We start from the raw sequence: 20135 nt of genomic DNA, 5'->3' as shown, positions 1-20135 counted from the left end.
GAAGGCAGACACTCTTTAATATCCGGCACGTGTGTGTATAATTGTGTGTTATTATCAAAGAGATGATGATGATGATGATGATTAGCATTGTGATTAAAGTGAGGGCTCTAGTCTCAGGCATCCTGAACTTAGATGTCAGTCTGCCACTTTCTGTGTACCCTGGGCAGGTGGTTTGTCATGTTTAGGACTTAGTTTCCCTGTCCAGAAAATGAGTAATAATTTAGTACCTAACAGGGCTGTTTTGAGGCTTTAACAAGAGGCTAGGTGATATTCTGGGCACAGAGCCAGGCACACGGTAAGCCCCATTCCTGTGGGATGTGTCACCAAGGGTAGGTTAAGGGGTGTAGAGTTATAAAGTAGGATTCCCTCCATATGTCTCCCTCAGCCCTGGCCTGGCTAGCGGATGGGGCCTAACTGAAGTGGAATTCCTCCCATCCAAGTACTAACCAGGCCCAATCCTGCTTAGCTTCTGAGATCAGATGAGATCAGGTGCATTCAGGCTGGCATGGCCATTGACTAAAGTGGAGTTCCTGTTTCCTGGAGGTCTTGGCAGCTGGGAATGGCTTTCCAGGAAGATGGGTACTTGATCAGATGTCACTCTCTGCTTGAAACCTCCAATGGCCCTGGAAGTGAACACTAAGATTCTATGTGTCCCCATTGCTGGCCTCTCCTCTTCATGTCCCTTTCTTCTCTCTGACCATACCAGGCATTTTTGGGATTCCTCTCTCTTGTAGTACTGCCCCAGGGCCTTTGCATATGCCCTTTTTCTGACTGAACCTCCCTCTCTCTCGGTCTCTATCGCTCCCTTGCCATGAAACCTTCCCTGACCGCTGACCACCCCAGTCTGGATCTGACATGTGTCTTCAGGAACACTCACCTCAGGTGTAATTATGGGACACACTCTCTTGCTCACCAGCATGCTGCTCCTTGAGGGCAGGTTCTATTCCTTGCAGAGGCCTTTCATCTGGGCTGGACTCGGATTCCAATGCTATAAGCAGCTTGGAACCCCAGGCCTACTATTGAATAGTCATTGGAGCAAGTGACCTCATCTCCCTGGTTCTCAGTTTCTTCACTTGTCAGATGGGGGTAAAATGCACCTACCTCATGGGGTTTTTGTGAAGGCAAAGCAGGCAGCGAGGTTAGCCCTTCTGGTGCCTGGCACATGGCAAGTGCTCAGAAACATTAATTTTTTTTTTTTTTTTTTTTTTTTGAGACAGGGTCTTGCTCTGTCACCCAGGCTAGAGTGCCGTGGCATCATCATAGCTCACTGCAACCTCAAACTCCTGGGCTCAGGTGATCTTCCTGCCTCAGCCTCCTGAGTAGTTAGGACTACACATGTACACTACCACAGCTGGCTGATTTTTCTATTTTTTGTAGAGATGGGGTCTCACTCTTGCTCAGCCTGGTCTCAAACTCCTGGCCTCAAGTGATCCTCCCGCCTCAGCCTTCCAAAGTGCTAGGATTGCAGGTGTCAGCCACCGTGCTCAGCCACATTATTTGTCTCAACTGTCATCAAAATAAGCAATAACAGTTACTAGGAAGTTAAATAAAGTTTCCCGAGGAGAAAGGGTTCCTTCACAAATTGGGATAAGGCTTCCACCCACTTACTAGGGTCCCCGGAGTGGAGGACCACTGGGCTGTCCCACGTAGCTCCCTCTTAATGGCTCATGCTGTCTCATGGTTCGGTCCCTGTGCGTCCTGTCTCCAGACTGGATGACAGGTCCCCATAGGCACAGGCTAGGCAGTGACATGGCTGTATCAGAATCACCCCTATGTGTTGGACCTGCTACTGTGCCAAGCACCGTGCCATTGTCCCACAGGGGTTTGGAGTGTAGGGTAACATCCCACCTCTGAGACGAGGCTCAAGTTGGATTTCAACCAGGTATTTCCTACTCCACAACCAGGTATTTCCTACTTCACTGCCTGTCTCTGTCTTTCCTCTCCACCATTCAACTTTGCTTCTCAGGTTTTCCTCTAACCCAGGTTATGAGAGCAGAAAGGACTCACTTCCAAAGGAGCCTTTTATTAGTACTTGCAGAGCATTGCTTAGGCCTGAACAGTAAAACCAACACCTTAATCCTTCCACAGGAGTCGACACCCCTGGGTGAAGACCACAGCGAGTTAGTGCTGCTTCATCAAAAGGATGTTCCATACCTTTCAGATGCCAAAACAGTGGGGGAAGGGGGCCTTGCTGCAGGAAGAGAGTTGAATGTCTCTTCTAGTAATTCCACTCCTGGGGATATAAGCAGACATGTGTGTCAAAGTTTATCTGTGCAAAGGTTTTCCTTGCCAAGCATTACCCTGATACTGAGAAAAGAGGGACAAACCACGTCCCCAGTGGGGATGGATCATAAGAAGAGGGAACATTCATACAACAGACCAGGGGCTGTTAACAATCATGTTGTAGAATATTTCATGACAAAGGAAAAAGTCCACAATATGTTAAATGAAAAATAAGGAACATATATTAACAGTGGCTGTCTCTGGGTGAGTGACTGTGGGTGGGTTTTATCTTATTCTTTATATCTCTTTTCCACATTGTTTTACAATAAGCAATGTTGCATAAGCAGAGGGTTTTAAATGTACAGTCACACACAACAGCTGGTCAGCAAGGGTTCAAGGTACAGGGTGGGCACTAGGTGTCTGGGGCTGGTGGTCTCAGTGTTCACCCTCGACCCTGCTCATACCTTCTTGTGCCAGCCGCCTCCCTTGACTGCCAGCCAGCCCCTTGCCCCTGGCCATTGCATTCCCACCTGGTGTCAGTCGCAGCTCATGTCTGCCCCTCCACGCGGGGCCTCCTCAGGCACCCTGACTTTCCTAATTGATGAGTTCGTGAAGCAGTTGCCCTGCCCCATCCTGCCTCCTGCCTCGCAGTTAGGGGAGGCAGACCTGAACTCAAGAGCAGGCCCTCACGAATGAACTATTTCAGGGAGAAAAGGTGGTTGATTGTTGGTGTTTTCTGGCTTCTCCACCAGTGTCCAAACTCTGTGGATAGACCCCCACATTTCCTGCCTACCCCCTTCCACCCCCACAAAGGACTGCCTTTGGGTGTATCCTCTCCTTTCCCAACAGATTCCCAACCTATGGCCAGGAACCAAGTCTCCTCCCCTCCCCAAGCCAGGCCAAGGGCCAAGCGTGCTGAGGGGGGGAGGGGCTGGGGCAGGTGCACCTATAGACCCTGTGCAATTAAATTGCTGGGGTGCTGGTCTCCACATCCTACTGGTAGACGTGTTCTGCTTTCTGGAAACCTTGAATTGTAAAACAGAGGAAGTCAAGGAGTTTGCCTTTAGTATAAAAAGGCACATTGCCTTTGGCTGTGTACAGGAGACCCGCCCGCTGTATCCACTCCTCGCTCAGCAGCCAGCATGGTGTCTCCAAACCAGGCCTCTGTCTGAATCTTTCAGTGGACAAGGTCTGGTATCTGGCCACCAAGGCCCCTTCAGCCTGTTCTCCCAGCTCCCCTCTCTGTGGGCTCCACACCTCCTGTCCCCTCACCCTTGCCCTTGCCAAGTCCCCTGCCTTGTCAGGGCTCCGCCTAGGCCCCTTTCCCGCAAGAGGCCTCCTCCGTCTGGGCCAGCACTTCTCCCAGGTGTCTGTCACCACATCTTGCTTCCTTCCTGCCTGGTGTGGGGTCTGACTGTCTCCCTCATCAGCTCATGAGATCCATGAGATCCATGAGGTCAGGGACTGTCTGTCTTGGTGGCAGTTGCCGCTGTTCCCTAGAGTCTGGCACAGTGTGTGGCATGTAGTGGATGCTCAAATAATTGTTAAATTGACTCTACGCAAAGACACGTCTTTGACAAGGCTGCCTGGGTAGAGCATCCGGCGTCAGCTTGTGGGTCTGAGCTCTGGGTTAATGAGGGAGTGGAGGCTCTTTGCTTAATATTTAATGAATTTAACTACTTAATAAACACAGCTGGTTGTGTAGGGACCTTCCACAGTCTGGAGGAGGAAGAATAATGAAAGGGGTTCTTGGGTAAAGGCTGAGGACTAGGGGTCTAGGCATAGGTCTTGCTCTCGGAAACGGAGTACTGGGGAGAGTGTGTTCCCTAAACAGGTCTGAGACACCAGGTCTAGGGTCAAGGAGCCCCTTGGAAGCTGTAATGGAATGAAGTTGCAGCTGTTGGAATGAAAGTTGATTTTTTACAGTTCAGTTTTATATAAAGAAAAAAAAAAAAAAGAAAGTTGATTTGCTCAAAACACTTGATTTCTGGCCCAAAATGTGGGCTGCTGGCTAGGAAGAGGCCACCCAGTACTTCGAGGATGAACACTTGCAACAGAAGGCAGAGGTTGCCATGAAGAAAGTCCTGGCTGGACCAGAGCAACTTCTGAACACCCAGCGCTGGTCACGGGCCCCAGCCGGGAAGATCTACATCCCACAGGCTGCTGTCAGGACACGTGGCCTCCAGGGAGCTCTCAATCCCCGCTGCGCTCCTGGACCTAGCGAGACCCTTCGCGCTGGGGCAGATGCCCCTTCCTCTGTGAACAGGTGCCGACTGTGAACCTCAGGGTCTCTCCTCTGACCTGGGTGTTGGCTTCATTTCTCTAAGCTCCAGTTCTTCATTTGAGAAATGGGCTAGCACAGACCCTACACCCCATAAGGTCGTTCGTTGTCAATGTTAAATTCGATCGAGTACCTAAAATGCATGGCTGGCACATGGAAGCAACTGATGAATTTTTGCTTTTTTAGGATCGAGGTTTATACTTTCTTAAGAGCCTAGTAACTATGTTTTAGGGCATTCTTTATTCGAGATTTTAGGGAGTCCAGAGGACAGTAAGCGTTAAACTGTTGAATAACTGAATGAATGCAGGAAATTGTTTTATTCAGATGCTCACGTTTATTTCCGCATGGATGACCCAGGCCTCTCACCTTCGGGCTCAGCGTCCACCTATAAACTGTGATTACTGAGACGCTGCCGGACGCCAGGGTTCGCTCCGCTGGGCTCATCCTCATTCTCACCGCCAATGTCGAGGAAAGTGAGGTCGGGGCAGGATCTGACACGCCAGTGTCGGCCTAGCTGCGGGCTGGGGCTCGGCGCAGGCGCAGGCTCTGGGCTCGGGGCAGCCTTGCGGCCCTCCAGCTGGGATCCCGCCCCTCGACGGGCCCTGGCCCAGAGTCGCCCGGCCCCTCCCGCCGGGATCCCGCCCCTCGACGGGCCCTGGCCCAGAGTCGCCCGGCCCCTCCCGCCGGGATCCCGCCCCTCGACGGGCCCTGGCCCAGAGTCGCCCGGCCCCTCCCGCCGGGATCCCGCCCCTCGACGGGCCCTGGCCCAGAGTCGCCCGGCCCCTCCCGCCGGGATCCCGCCCCTCGACGGGCCCTGGCCCAGAGTCGCCCGGCCCCTCCCGCCGGGATCCCGCCCCTCGACGGGCCCTGGCCCAGAGTCGCCCGGCCCCTCCCGCCGGGATCCCGCCCCTCGACGGGCCCTGGCGCTCGGCTGGGCGAGCGCAGCGAGGGGCGGGCTGCGCACGGACGCGGCGGACTCTCTCCGCCTCTTCTGTTTCGGGCGCGGGGATACCCCGGCTCCTGGCCTTCCCTAGAGCCGGCGGGGCGCGGAGCGGGCTGAGGAACGGCGGCCGGGCTGGCGGCGACCTCGTCCGCGCGCGCGCCACTCGTTCGGAGCCGCGGGGTCCCGGGCCGGCCTCCCGCCCGCGCGCCCCGGGGAGCCGCCGCCAGCACCGGGCTGCGACCGCTCGGCAGCGCGGCGCCGGGCCTGCGGGCGCCAGGTGAGTGCGGCGGGTACCCGCGAGCCCTGCCCGCCACGTCCTCCCCGCGGACGCCCGGGCTGGATCCCCGCGGCGCGAACTTCTTCCGGGCTGCTCCTCCCTCGCCTTGGCCCGTCAGCCCCGGCTGGACGCCCGCCACCCCGGAGTCCCCCGGCGGCTGGCGGGCGCCTGTGCGCGGCGCAGGTGGGCAGAGCCCCGCTCCCGCCGCGGGCCCCGACTGGGGTCCCCGGTAGCCTACTGGGCGAAGGTCCCGAGCCGCTTCCGCGGAGGGAGGCGCCGCCTGTGTGGGACGCGCCCTTTCCCCCAACTTCTCCCGCCCGGCGGGGCGGCGGGGCGGCGGGGCGGCGGCCCGAGCCCAGGCCGGTGCCCGCAGCGGCGCCTTGTCTCGGAGCGGCCGCACGGCCCGGCCGGGGCGGGCGCGGCCTCGGGGCCTGGCGGGCAGCGTGTCCCGAGCGCCCGGGCGCGGCGTGGGGACGGCTTGCTGCGGGAGGCCTGGCCGGCCGGCCGACTGCTGGCCGGGACCGGGCACGGCGAGCGCCGCGGACGGCGGGTGTCCCGAATGCGCCGGCAGAGACTTGCTTCCGAGCGTCCGTGCGCCCCCGGCGCTGTCTCCGCCTTGGCTGTGCGGCCTTGGGCAGTCACCCCGCCTAAGCTTTGCTCTGTGAAGTGGGGGACAGCAGCGCAAGCCGTAAAGGGCCGTGCGAGGTCGGCGCGCTCACGGCTCCTCTCCTGGCCGCGTCCCCGTCTCCGTCCCCGTCTCCTCCGTCCGCGTCTCCGTCTGCGTCTCTGTCTCCTCAGTCTCCGTCTCCTCCGTCTCCGTCCGCGTCTCTGTCTCCTCCGTCTCCGTCTCCTCCGTCCCCGTCTCCATCTCCTCCGTCCTGGTCTCCGTCTCCTCCGTCCCGGTCTCTGTCTCCTCCGTCTGCGTCTCCGTCTCCTCAGTCTCCGTCCCCTTCTCCGTCTCCTCAGTCTCCATCCCCGTCGTCTCCATCCCCGTCTCCGTCTCCTCAGTCTCCTTCTCCTCAGTCTCCGTCTCCATCTCCGTCTCCTCAGTCTCCGTCTCCATCTCCGTCTCCTCAGTCTCCATCTCCATCTCCTCAGTCCCCGTCTCTGTCTCCGTCTCCTCAGTCTCCTTCTCCTCAGTCTCCGTCTCTGTCTCCTCAGTCCCCGTCTCTGTCTCCGTCTCCTCAGTCTCCTTCTCAGTCTCCGTCTCCGTCTCCTCAGTCTCCTTCTCAGTCTCCGTCTCCGTCTCCTCAGTCTCCGTCCCCGTCTCCATCTCCTCAGTCCCCGTCTCTGTCTCCGTCTCCTCAGTCTCCTTCTCCTCAGTCTCCTTCGTCTCCGTCTCCTCAGTCTCCGTCCCCGTCTCCTCAGTCCCCGTCTCCGTCTCCTCAGTCTCCGTCTCCTCAGTCCCCGTCTCCTCAGTCTCCGTCTCCGTCTCCTCAGTCTCCTTCTTCTCAGTCTCCGTCTCCTCAGTCTCCGTCTCCTCAGTCTCTGTCCCCGTCTCCGTCTCCTCAGTCCCTGTTGCGTCTCCGTCTCCTCAGTCTCCGTCCCCGTCTCCGTCTCCTCAGTCTCCGTCTCCTCAGTCTCCGTCTCCGTCTCCATCTCCTCAGTCTCCGTCTCCGTCTCCATCTCCTCAGTCTCCGTCTCCGTCTCCTCAGTCTCCGTCTCCTCAGTCTCCGTCTCCTCAGTCTCCGTCTCCTCAGTCTCCGTCCCCATCTCCTCAGTCCCTGTTGTGTCTCTGTCTCCTCAGTCTCTGTCCCCGTCTCCATCTCCTCAGTTTCCGTCTCCTCAGTCTCCGTCCCCGTCTCCATCTCCTCAGTCTCCGTCTCCTCAGTCTCCGTCCCCGTCTCCATCTCCTCAGTCTCCGTCTCTGTCTCCTTAGTCCCCGTCCCCGTCTCCGTCTCCTCAGTCCCTGTTGCGTCTCCGTCTCCTCAGTCTCCTCCTCAGTCTCCGTCCCCGTCTCCATCTCCTCAGTCTCCGTCTCCTCAGTCTCCTCCTCAGTCTCCGTCCCCGTCTCCATCTCCTCAGTCTCCGTCTTCTCAGTCCCTGTTGCGTCTCCGTCTCCTCAGTCTCCGTCCCCGTCTCCATCTCCTCAGTCTCCATCTCCTCAGTCCGCGTCTCCTCCGTCTGCGTCTCCTCCGTCCGCGTCTCCTCCGTCTCCGTCTCCTCCGTCTCCGTCTCCTCCGTCCGTGTCTCCTCCATCTCCGTCTCCTCCGTCTCCGTCTCCTCCGTCTCCGTCTCCTCCGTCTCCCTCTCCTCCGTCCGCGTCTCCGTCTCCTCCGTCTCTGTCTCCTCCGTCTCCGTCTCCTCCATCTCCGTCTCCTCCGTCCGCGTCTCCTCCGTCCACGTCTCCTCCGTCCCCGTCTCCATCTCCTCCGCGTCTTCATCTCCTCCGTCCGCGTCTCCGTCTCCTCCGTCTCCGTCTCCTCCGTCTCCGTCTCCTCCGTCTCCGTCCGCGTCTCCGTCTCCTCCGTCTTCGTCTCTGTCTCCGTCTCCTCCGTCTCCGTCTCCGTCTCCTCCGTCTCCGTCCGCGTCTCCGTCTCCTCCGTCTCCGTCTCCTCCGTCTTCGTCTCTGTCTCCGTCTCCTCCGTCTCCGTCTCTGTCTCCTCCGTCTCCGTCCGCGTCTCCGTCTCCTCCGTCTCCGTCTCCGTCTCCTCCGTCTCCGTCCGCGTCTCCGTCTGCGTCTCCGTCTCCATCTGCGTCTCCTCCGTTTCCTCCGTCTCTGTCTCCTCCGTCTCTGTCTCCTCCGTCTGCGTCTCCGTCTCCCCCTTCTCCGTCCGCGTCTCCGTCTCCGTCTCCTCCGTCTCCGTCTGCGTCTCCGTCTCCTCCGTCTCCGTCTGCGTCTCCGTCTCTGTCTCCTCCGTCTCCGTCTGCGTCTCCGTCTCCTCCGTCTCCGTCTTCGTCTCCTCCGTCTCCGTCTCCGTCTCCGTCTCCTCCGTCTCCGTCTGCGTCTCCGTCTCCTCTGTCTCTGTCTGCGTCTGCGTCTCCTCCGTCTCCGTCTGCGTCTCCGTCTCCTCCGTCTCCGTCTTCGTCTCCTCCGTCTCCGTCTGCGTCTCCGTCTCCTCCGTCTCCGTCTGCGTCTCCGTCTCCTCTGTCTCTGTCTCCGTCTCCTCCGTCTCCGTCTCCGTCTCCGTCTCCTCCGTCTCCGTCTGCGTCTCCGTCTCTGTCTCCTCCGTCTCCGTCTGCGTCTCCGTCTCTGTCTCCTCCGTCTCCGTCTGCGTCTCCGTCTCCTCTGTCTCTGTCTCCGTCTCCTCCGTCTCCGTCTCCGTCTTCGTCTCCTCCGTCTCCGTCTGCGTCTCCGTCTCTGTCTCCTCCGTCTCCGTCTGCGTCTCCGTCTCTGTCTCCTCCGTCTCCGTCTCCGTCTCCGTCTCCGTCTCCTCCGTCTCCGTCTGCGTCTCCGTCTCCTCTGTCTCTGTCTGCGTCTCCGTCTCCTCCGTCTCCGTCTGCGTCTGCGTCTCCTCCGTCTCCGTCTTCTCCGTCTGCGTCTCCTCCGTCTGCGTCTCCGTCTCCTCCGTCTCCGTCTCCGTCTCCGTCTCCTCCGTCTCCGTCTGCGTCTCCGTCTCCTCTGTCTCTGTCTCCGTCTCCTCCGTCTCCGTCTGCGTCTCCGTCTCCTCCGTCTCCGTCTGCGTCTCCGTCTCCTCCGTCTCCGTCTGCGTCTCCGTCTCCTCCGTCTCCGTCTGCGTCTCCGTCTCCTCTGTCTCTGTCTCCGTCTCCTCCGTCTCCGTCTCCGTCTCCGTCTCCTCCGTCTCCGTCTGCGTCTCCGTCTCCTCCGTCTCCGTCTGCGTCTCCGTCTCCTCCGTCTCCGTCTCCGTCTCCTCCGTCTCCGTCTCCGTCTCCGTCTCCTCCGTCTCCGTCTGCGTCTCCGTCTCCTCTGTCTCTGTCTCCGTCTCCTCCGTCTCCGTCTCCGTCTCCTCCGTCTCCGTCTGCGTCTCCGTCTCCTCCGTCTCCGTCTGCGTCTCCGTCTCCTCCGTCTCCGTCTGCGTCTCCGTCTCCTCTGTCTCTGTCTCCGTCTCCTCCGTCTCCGTCTCCGTCTCCGTCTCCTCCGTCTCCGTCTGCGTCTCCGTCTCCTCTGTCTCCGTCTGCGTCTCCGTCTCCTCCGTCTCCGTCTCCGTCTCCTCCGTCTCCGTCTCCGTCTCCGTCTCCTCCGTCTCCGTCTGCGTCTCCGTCTCCTCTGTCTCTGTCTGCGTCTCCGTCTCCTCTGTCTCTGTCTGCGTCTGCGTCTCCTCCGTCTCCGTCTCCTCCGTCTGCGTCTCCTCCGTCTGCGTCTCCGTCTCCTCTGTCTCTGTCTGCGTCTGCGTCTCCTCCGTCTCCGTCTCCTCCGTCTGCGTCTCCTCCGTCTGCGTCTCCTCCGTCTCCGTCTCCTCCGTCTCCGTCTCCTCCGTCTCTGTCTGCGTCTGCGTCTCCTCCGTCTGCGTCTCCGTCTCCTCTGTCTCTGTCTGCGTCTGCGTCTCCTCCGTCTCCGTCTCCTCCGTCTGCGTCTCCTCCGTCTGCGTCTCCGTCTCCTCCGTCTCCGTCTCCTCTGTCTCTGTCTGCGTCTGCGTCTCCTCCGTCTCCGTCTCCTCCGTCTCCGTCTCCTCCGTCTCCGTCTCCTCCGTCTCCGTCTCCTCCGTCTGCGTCTCCGTCTCCTCTGTCTCTGTCTGCGTCTGCGTCTCCTCCGTCTGCGTCTCCTCCGTCTCCGTCTCCTCCGTCTCCGTCTCCTCCGTCTCCGTCTCCTCCGTCTCTGTCTGCGTCTGCGTCTCCTCCGTCTCCGTCTCTGTCCGCGTCTCCGTCCGCGTCTTCGTCTCCGTCTCCTCCGTCTGCGTCTCCGTTTCCTCCGTCTCCGTCTTCGTCTCTGTCTCCTCCGTCTCCTCCGTCTGCGTCTCCGTTTCCTCCGTCTCCGTCTTCGTCTCTGTCTCCTCCGTCTCCGTCTCCTCCGTCTGCGTCTCCGTCTCCTCCGTCTCTGTCTGCGTCTGCGTCTCCTCCGTCTCCGTCTCCTCCGTCTGCGTCTCCGTCTCCTCCGTCTCTGTCTGCGTCTGCGTCTCCTCCGTCTCCGTCTCCTCCGTCTCTGTCCGCGTCTCCGTCCGCGTCTTCGTCTCCGTCTCCTCCGTCTGCGTCTCCGTTTCCTCCGTCTCCGTCTTCGTCTCTGTCTCCTCCGTCTCCTCCGTCTGCGTCTCCGTTTCCTCCGTCTCCGTCTGCATCTCTGTCTCCTCCGTCTCCGTCTCCGTCTCCGTCTGCGTCTCTGTCTCTGTCTCCGTCTCCGTCCCTGCAGGCGCCTGCTGCCCTGCCGCCGTCACGAGGCCGTCCCCAGCGCTGGGAAGCCCGGGCTTCGTGGTGACAGCTCCTGTCACAGGCTGGTGCGTCGTGTGTCTCAGAGTGTGGGGCTGGAGGTGACCTTTGTCAAGGACACTCCCGGGAAGTGGGTCCTGGCCTTCTCTGGAGGTCCAGGGCGTGAGGGGCGGGTGCCTCCCGGGGTCGGGACGGCTAGAGTGCAGAGGCGTCACTTGATTCCTTTAGGCCTCCAGCCCCGGACAGGCTGACATCCTCTAGCGTCCGAGTGTGGGAGTCTGTTGATGGGTCCAGGGGTCTGGTCTTGTCCCCTTCTCCCTTCCCTTCGCCTCCGGCAGATGGTCGCTTCCATCATCACAGGCTCCCTGGACTGCGCCCGTTCACTCTCTTTCCTCTGGAACGCCACAGCCCGGAGTTCTGCACCTGCGGCGGGAACCTTTTGAAATGCGCTCGGGACTCTTGGAACACAGGCGCATATTTTTCCAGGGGGTTCCCCTTATTCTCCAAGAGGCCTGTATTCCACAGCTTTGAACTGCTGATAGAGAGGCACAAGTTCTCACCCCTGTCCAGGGAAGAAGGCCCCACTTTCTAGGGAGCTGAGATGTTGGTGCACACATGTTCCTTTGTGCCCTCACTCAGAACACACTGTCCTGTGGAAATTCATGTCTGTCTTGATTTTGTCAATTGGGAGAAGGCAGGCTGTGAGGTTAGGGACTGTTGGCCTGCGGCGGGCCGTTAGGATGGGATGCTGTTCATGAAAATCTGAGTTCAAGTCGTCAGGAGACTTCTCAGGGCCTTCGCACTTTCTATTCCCTGTACCAAGCACACTCTTCCACCACTTCTTCCCATGTCCGGCACTCTCTTGCCCTTCAGCTCAGATGTCTCCTCTGCAGAGATGGTTTTTCTGACTACTCTGTCCTAAGCAGCCCTTCCTCTACCTATTTCTGGCACATTCTCCCACTGTATTTTATTCCTGGAGCTTACCTGAAATAATCTTATTCATGTATTTATTTACGGGTTTGTTTTCTGTGTCTGCCCAGCAGAATGTAGGATCAAAGAGGGAGAGGTGCTGCTCTGTTCAGCGCTGAACCCCAGCCCCTGCACACAGCACATGCTCCCCAGGTATTCCAGAATGACAGAATGTGTGGACACCCATTGAGTGAAGCGAGCTGAGACTGGAGAGTGTTAAGAGAAGTGAGACACAAAGGATCTGGCCACTAGGCAGGAGCTCAGGGTTCAAACTGGTGGTTAAGGTCACATAGTTCTACTTCCATTTTAAATCACCTCTGCAGCTTCTCTTCCTAGTTGTTGCTTAACCCGTGCTTGGATCCTCTAGGAACTTCTCACCTCCTGAGACAGCCTGTTCCATCAGAGGAAAGCTGTGGGGGCAGAGAACCAGATATAGCCCCTGTAGATATAGCCCCGGTTCTCATGTGTGTGGCCTCCTGCAAGCCACTGTTCTGGTCCTTCTGCTATGCTTTGCATCCCAGCCGTCCTCCGTCCATTGGTATCCATCCCAGAGAGCTTTCTTTGTGCTTCTCTGCCATCACTGAAGTTTCCTGAGCCCCTGACCAGAACTCGTATGCTCCTGAGTCGTGTCACCAGAGGGGGCCTGAGGCAAAGCTGCATCAAGCGAAAAGGCCATTGCCAATTTAGAAACCTTCAAGGCCAAGTTCTGTGTTGTTCCGGCCTTTGTAACTGCATTGGATTGGGGGTGGGGCCTCTTTTTCTTTCACTCTTTTGTTCTTTTCCTGTATTTTCCTGAATCATTCCTTAATCAATTTATTAACATGGCCCTAGGTATATATTAAAACAAATTAATTCTTGGACCATTTTCTTTTCCTTTTTTTTTGAGACAGAGTCTTGTTTGCCCAGGCTAGAGTGAGTGTCGTGGCGTCAGCCTAGCTCACAGCAACCTCAAACTCCTGGGCTCAAGCAATCCTCCTGCCTCAGCCTCCCGAGTAGCTGGGACTACAGGCATGCGCCACCATGCCCAGTTAATTTTTTCTCTATATATTAGTTGGCCAATTAATTTCTTTCTATTTATAGTAGAGGTGGGGTCTCGCTCTTGCTGAGGCTGGTTTCGAACTCCTGACCTTGAGCAATCCGCCCACCTCAGCCTTCCAGAGTGCTAGGATTACAGGCGTGAGCCACCCTGCCTGGCTCTTTTTCTGTTTTTTTGAGACAGGGTCTTGCTTTGTCTCCTGGGCTAGAGGGCTGTGGCGTCATTGTAGCTCACAGCAACCTCAAACTCCTGGGCTCAAGTAGCTGGGACTACAGGCATGCGCCACCATACCTGGCTAACTTTTCTATTTTTTGTAGAGACAGGGTTTTGCTCTTGCTCAGACTGGTCTCAAACTCTTGGCCTCAATCAATTCTCCTGCTTCAGCCTCTCAAAGTGCTTGAGTTATAGGCATAGCCACTGTGCCTGGCCTGGACCCATTTTCTTAATGGTCTACATGTTCTCTGATATACACCTTGCATGTATACATCTTGCATGTATAGTTGAAACTCAACTGAAATGAGATGCTTTATATATGATTCTAATTTATTGAGTTAGTTCAAGTTTCTTCATGGGTTATGACAAGCACAGTGGGTGGAATGGGGTCTGCATTGAGGGGTTTGGCTACAAGCTTTGCTTTCTTCTTCACTTTGGTGAAAGTTGTTCATTCAGTTATGAAAATGGGTACAAACATTTTTCCTTAGGAACAAAAGAGGACCAGGAAAGACTGTTCTTTTTTTTTTTTTTTGAGACAGAGTCTCACTCTGTTGCCCAGGCTAGAGTGAGTGCCGTGGCGTCAGCCTAACTCACAGCAACCTCAGACTCCTGGGCTCAAGCAATCCTCCTGCCTCAGCCTCCCGAGTAGCTGGGACTACAGGCATGCGCCACCATGCCCGGCCAATTTTTTCTCTATATATTAGTTGGCCAATTAATTTCTTTCTATTTATAGTAGAGACGGCGTCTCACTCTTGCTCAGGCTGGTTTTGAACTCCTAACCTCGAGCAATCTGCTGGCCTCGGCCTCCCAGAGTGCTAGGATTACAGGCGCCCGGCCGAAAGACTGTTCTTAATTGAGGTCATATCTATACATGAACCCTTAGCTCAGCTTATTTACTTCATTTATTCAAGAAACAATCATGGAGAGAGGGCACTGCCCTGGTGCTGACCACACAGCAGTCAAGAAAACTGCCAGCCTTGTTGAGTTTACATCCCAGGGGTGGAGATGGACAGTAGTCAACTAGACCTGTAATATGATGGTAGGGAGAGGGGTCCGCGTAATGGAAATGAAACTGGGTAAGGGGGTCCAGAGCGATGGGATGGAGGTAGAAGTGGCTTTGGTCAGAGTAGGGCTCTCTAAGAAGGCATTCAAGCAGAAACCCAGATGAATGAGGGAGTGGCCCTGTGGATAGCTGGGGGAAGACCGTTCCATGCAATTGCAGTCCAAGGTTGTGGTCGAACTCCCAGTGCAGCCAGGCAGCTCTTGAGTCCTGCACAAGGTCTGTCTCACTGCAGAAGGGGGAGGGGTCCTGCTCTCCCCCAGCGCTCAGCAAGTGGCTGGAGGAAGATCTTGGCGTCCTGTGCTTCTGAGGGCTGGCACCTACCTTTACAGAGTGTGGACCGGGCAGTGGTACTTTCTGAAGCTGCCACCTGGGGAATGAGCACGAGTTGAGGGGCACTGCCGGGGTTGTAAGTGCACACACAGTAGGACTTGCTGCACCCCACCTGTTCTGGCTGTGGACTCCTTCCTATTTTGTGTCATTTGATTACATCCACCTCATCACCTAGAGTAAATCACCTAGAGGGAAACAAGTTACTTATTAGGGCTTTGATGGAAAAAATGAAGAGATGAAAATGTATAGGATTGGGGACCCGGAGATGCATGCTTCCCACTCTCTACATTGATTGCTCAATCAATTGATGTTATTTAATATAGTGTAAGATTCCTGGGGGTTAAGAATAAGAGACTGGATTGTGTGACCTTGTACCGGTAACTTGACCTTTCTGAGTCTTGGTTTCTTCATCTGTGACATTGAGGAAGAGGTGTGACAGGGAGGTTTCTTGGAAGAAGTGACATGTAGGCCAGGTGGGTGGCTCACGCCTGTAATCCTAGCACTCTGGGAGGCAGAGGCAGGCGGATTGCTCAAGGTCAGGAGTTCAAAACCAGCCTGAGCAAGAGCGAGACCATCTCTACTATAAATAGAAAGAAATTAATTGGCCAACTAATATATATAGAAAAAATTAGCCGGGCATGGTGGCGCATGCCTGTAGTCCCAGCTACTCGGGAGGCTGAGGCAGGAGGATCGCTTGAGCCCAGGAGATTGAGGTTGCTGTGAGCTAGGCTGATCCCACAGCACTCACTCTAGCCTGGGCAACAAAGCGAGACTCTGTCTCAAAAAAAAAAAAAAAAAAAAAAAAAGAAGAAGTGACATATAAGAAGACACAGGACGGGAGGGCTTCCCTAGTGGAGGTGGGGTAGGCGATGGAGGGAAGAGAGCCCAGATAAAGGGTTGCCAGGCGCTCAGATGCTGCAGGACTCTCACTGTGTGTGTGTGCTGGCGTGTACTGTGGAGAGGGGAGTGACCTAACAGCCCTCAAAACATGCTGGTTGACTTGACAGCTATGCCCGGCACCACTGGGCCCTGCCCCTCCGTCCTCACACAGCTTCTGCAACCAGCCGGTGCGCAGATCCTCCTATGATCCCATGTTCCAAACCAGGAAATTAAGGTGTAGAGTTATGAATAACTTATTTACAGCTCTGCCCAGCTGTATCAGGAAAGTTGGAGGTAAGGAGGGTCTTCCCAGATTTATGTGGGCTGCAGTGATGTCAAGAGAGATGGCTCTTTCTAAATATCTCTGACAGGCCCCGCTTTGGCGCACCCTGGCAAGAAGTGCCAGCTCTGGGAGGGCAGAGGCTGCTCCTGGCGAACGTGTGCACCCTGGCGTATGCCGCACGCAGCGAGGGCCTGCGGGGATGTTAGGGACACGCCCCAGGGCCTCTGCGTGGCCGCAGAGCAAGGCTGGAGGAAGTCATTGCCTTCATTTCCCAGGTGTTTCCTGACTTTTCCAAGGTGGGACCCACAAGTTGGGGCAGAACTGGACATGGGGCCCAAGTCAAAACCAGAATGCTTGGGAAAGGGAGGCTGGGGCACTTGGCCCAAGCTGGGGCAGGACAGAGGGGCCCTGAGGGGTGTGCGACACCCTGGCAACCTGGCTGCTTCAGCGCGTTGCTCTGATCACTTCCAGCCACCCGCCCCAGCCACCGCCGGGCGCTCGGACAGGCCGGGCCCAACCGGCCCCAGACACCCCAGAGTCTTTTCCGCGTCCACATTTTGTCCCACTGTCCCCATGCTTGGCATGCTCTTTCACGCTTGTCTGCTTTCAGAGCTTTCCACACTGCATGACTGCAGTGGCCTTCTCCCTCTTTCCTTCCCTTTTGGCTGGAGAAACGAATGCTCTTTTATACAAGAAATCCTGACTATATCCTTACTGTACACAAATGTGAACATGTCAGAAGTCGTAGAGTAAAAACTGAAATTCCACCTCCCCTGTCCCAGGTTGCTTCCAGAGAGAATGTTTGTGATAAGCTGGACAGAGTGTCTGTTGTGTATATGTACAGGTGGGTGTACCTGTGAGAATCTTTAATAACCAAAATAATGGGCTCATTTTATATGTATTGCTCACCAACTAATTTTGTTCCATTTATTAATAGTTATGTCCAAGAGTGCTTTGTCCACATATATTTCTCTTCCTTTTTTTTTTTTTTTCTTAACATTCCCTGGCTCTCCCGCGCACCCTCCCAGAGAAGAGTATAGAAAATTGCACGGACATATTTTTTTCATTTCTCTTGAATATATACCTAGTAGTGGACTTGCTGGGTCATGTGGGAACTCCATTTTTAACATTTGAGGAACTGCCAAACTGTTTTCCAGAGCGGCTCACCATTTTACATTCCCACCAGGAGTGTATGAGGGTTCCAGTTTCTCCGCATCCTCATCAGCACTTGTTATTATCCATCTTTTTGATTATTGACATCCTAGTGGGTATAATGTGATATCTCATTATGATTTTGATTTGCATGTCCCTGATGGCTAATGATGTTGAGCATCTTTTCATGTGCTTATTAGCCATTTGTGTATCTTCTTTGGAGATATGTGTATTGGAATCTTTTGTCCATTTTTAAATTGGGTTAGCCCCTGCACACTGGAAGGAGGCGGTCCTCTTTCCGTGCTTAGCGCAGCCATGGCCCGTGGTCCTAAGAAGCATCTGAAGCGTGTAGCAGCTCCAAAGCATTGGACGCTGGATAAGCTGACCGGTGTGTTTGCTCCTCGTCCATCCACCGGTCCCCACAAGCTGAGAGAGTGTCTCCCACTCATCATTTTCCTAAGAAACAGGCTTAAGTATGCCCTGACAGGAGATGAAGTGAAGAAGATCTGCATGCAGCGCTTCATTAAAATTCATGGCAAGGTCCGAACTGATATAACCTACCCTGCTGGATTTATGGATGTCATCAGCATTGACAAGACTGGAGAGAATTTCCGTCTGATTTATGACACCATCGCTTTGCTGTTCATCGTATCACACCTGAGGAGGCCAAGTACAAGTTGTGCAAAGTGAGAAAAATCTTTGTGGGCACAAAAGGAATCCCTCGTCTGGTGACTCATGATGCTCGCACCATCCGCTATCCTGATCCACTCATCGAAGTGAATGACACCATTCAGATAGATTTGGAGACTGGCAAGATTACTGATTTAATCAAGTTTGACACTGGTAACCTGTGCATGATGACTGGAGGCGCTAACCTGGGAAGAATTGGTGTGATCACCAACAGAGAAAGACATCCGGGTCTTTTGATGTGGTTCACGTGAAAGATGCCAATGGCAACAGCTTTGCCACTCGCCTCTCCAACATTTTCGTTATTGGCAAAGGCAACAAACCATGGATTTCTCTTCCTCGAGGAAAAGGTATCCGCCTCACCATTGCTGAAGAGAGGGGTAAGAGACTGGCAGCCAAACAGAGCAGTGGTGAAATGGTCTCCATGCAACATAATAACATGTTAAAAAGTTATTTGTACTTAATTAAAGATATTATAGTGTGAAAAAAATAAAATGAATTGGGTTATATGTCTTTTTATTGTTGAGCTGTAAGAGCACTTTATATATTCTAGATTCAGTCGCTTATCAGATATATGACTTTCAATTTTTTTTTTCATTCTGGTTGTTGTCTTTTCATTTCTTGGTGGTGTCCTTTGAAGTGCAAGGTTTTTGGTGAAGTCCAATTTTTCATGTGTTGCCTTTGCCTTTGGTGTCATACCTACAAAAACTTTGCCTTATCCAAGGTCATGAAGATTTATGCCTATGTTTTCTTTTACAAGTTTTATAGTTTTAGCTTTTAGGTCTAGGTCTTTGATCCATTGGAGTTAATTTTTACATGTGGTGTGAGGTAGGGGTCCAACTTCATTTTTTTTTTTTTTTTTGAGACAGAGTCTCACTTTGTTGCCCAGGCTAGAGTGACTGCCGTGGCATCAGCCTAGCTCACAGCAACCTCACACTCCTGGGCTCAAGTGATCCTCCTGCCTCAGCCTCCCAAGTAGCTGGGACTACCAGCATGCGCCACCATGCCCGGCTAATTATTTTCTATATATTTTAAGTTGTTCAGCTAATTTCTTTCTATTTTTTTTTAGTAGAGATGGGGTCTTGCTCTTGCTCAGGCTGGTCTTGAACTCCTGACCTTGAGCTATCCGCCCGCCTCGGCCTCCCAGAGTGCTAGGATTACAGGCGTGAGCCACTGCGCCCAGCCAATTTATTTATTTTTTTTGTAGGAACAAGGTCTCACTATGTTGCCCAGGCTGGTCTTGAATTCCTGGCCTCAAGCAATTCTCCTCCTTTGACCTCCCAAAGTGCTCCAACTTCCTCTCAGAACCATTTGTTAAAAAGACTATTCTTCCTCATTAAATCATCTTGACAGTTTCCAATTGACCATAAATGTAACTGTTTATTCCTGCACTCTCAATTCTATTCCATTCTTCTGTTTGGCTATCCTTATACCAGTATTGCCATCCATACTGTCTTGATTACTATAGCTTTATAGTAAGTTTTGAAATCAGGAAATATGAGTCTTCTAACTTTGTCTTTCTTTTTCAATATTGTTTTGACTCTTTTGGGATTCCCCTGTGAATTTTAGAATCAGCTCCTGTCAAGTTTTGTGAAAAGGCAGCTGAAATTTTGATAGTGGTTGTGTTGACTTTGTGGATCTCTTGGGGAATTTTGCCATTTTAACAGCATTAAGTCTGGAACCTGGAGTACTTTTTATTGGGTGCATCACTTACTCAGCACCCCTCCCCTTGTCATTGAGTGTGCTGAATAGATACTCCAAGGCCCTTCCATCAAGCTCACAGACAAACAATCCAGGGACATACACGCACGTCTCTTTTCCTTGTTGAAAACAGTGACGTAGTGTACTGCAGTGTCTAATTTAAGGCCAGAGACCTTGGATAAAACACTTACCTCCTGAACTGGTGAAGTGGGAGTGCGCCTGGCATGGGTCACACATAGGCAGAAGTGGCCGCAGGTGGGATGGACATCCCTCAGATGCCCCCGCACCTGCCTCCACGCCGCGAGAAATGTGTGGGGTATTGGGTAGTGATGGAGCCAGCCTCCATTTTAACTTGTTATATCTGTTGGATGAAGAGAGAAGATTTCATTTGAGGAAAGGATTCTGCTGCTAAAATAATTTTTCCCCCTGGCCCAATTCACTGGCATCATAGTTTGAAGAATGGAATAAAAATAAGAAAGGAATAATATCACATATTAAAACTTAGTTTATACCCCTACACATACTTTTGTGTTTCAGGTGTAATGTTTTGGCACAAATCCATGACTTTGTCCTCAAGGAAGAAGAAATAAAAAGTGAAGTGCCTACACGTGAATCACTGGGAACCTTGTTTCCCAGACTTAAGGGCCAAGCTGGGAAACCACACCCGAAACTGCAGACCCGTGCACACCTCAGCTTACTCTCAGCTGGGGTGAGGAGCTTCCATTTTAAACAGAAACTTTGTGTGTGTGCACGTGCATGTGTGTGTGTGTGTGTTTGTAGTTATCACTGTTTTCAAAAAAGCAGTTTATTTTTTATTTTTTTTAAAAGCAGTTTTA

General features: G+C 54.2%; 2 protein-coding genes and 1 pseudogene across 3 annotated transcripts in view; 2 read left to right on the top strand and 1 right to left on the bottom strand.

The window, feature by feature from the left end:
* The first annotated feature begins 5660 nt into the window (after positions 1 to 5660).
* ARHGEF3 (Rho guanine nucleotide exchange factor 3) overlaps positions 5661 to 20135 on the top strand; it is a 304041-nt gene continuing 289566 nt past the window's right edge. The window contains exon 1 of one of the 2 annotated variants that reach the window (XM_012765619.3): positions 5661 to 5724. The gene's annotated coding sequence lies outside the window, so the exon portion shown is untranslated. The remainder of the gene's footprint in view (positions 5725 to 20135) is intronic. The other variant, XM_076008798.1, reaches the window with a different exon arrangement.
* Positions 15641 to 16088, bottom strand: SPATA12 (spermatogenesis associated 12). Its single transcript, XM_020280388.2, is given in 4 exon segments — positions 15641 to 15742; positions 15745 to 15931; positions 15933 to 16057; positions 16059 to 16088. Coding segments are annotated over 4 exon segments (444 nt in total).
* Positions 15912 to 18470, top strand: LOC142874287 (small ribosomal subunit protein eS4, X isoform-like; annotated as a pseudogene).

This window comes from Microcebus murinus, chromosome 1 (genome assembly GCF_040939455.1).
Source record: "Microcebus murinus isolate Inina chromosome 1, M.murinus_Inina_mat1.0, whole genome shotgun sequence".
Lineage (NCBI taxonomy): Eukaryota > Metazoa > Chordata > Mammalia > Primates > Cheirogaleidae > Microcebus > Microcebus murinus.
This window is presented reverse-complemented; position numbering and strand designations above follow the sequence as displayed.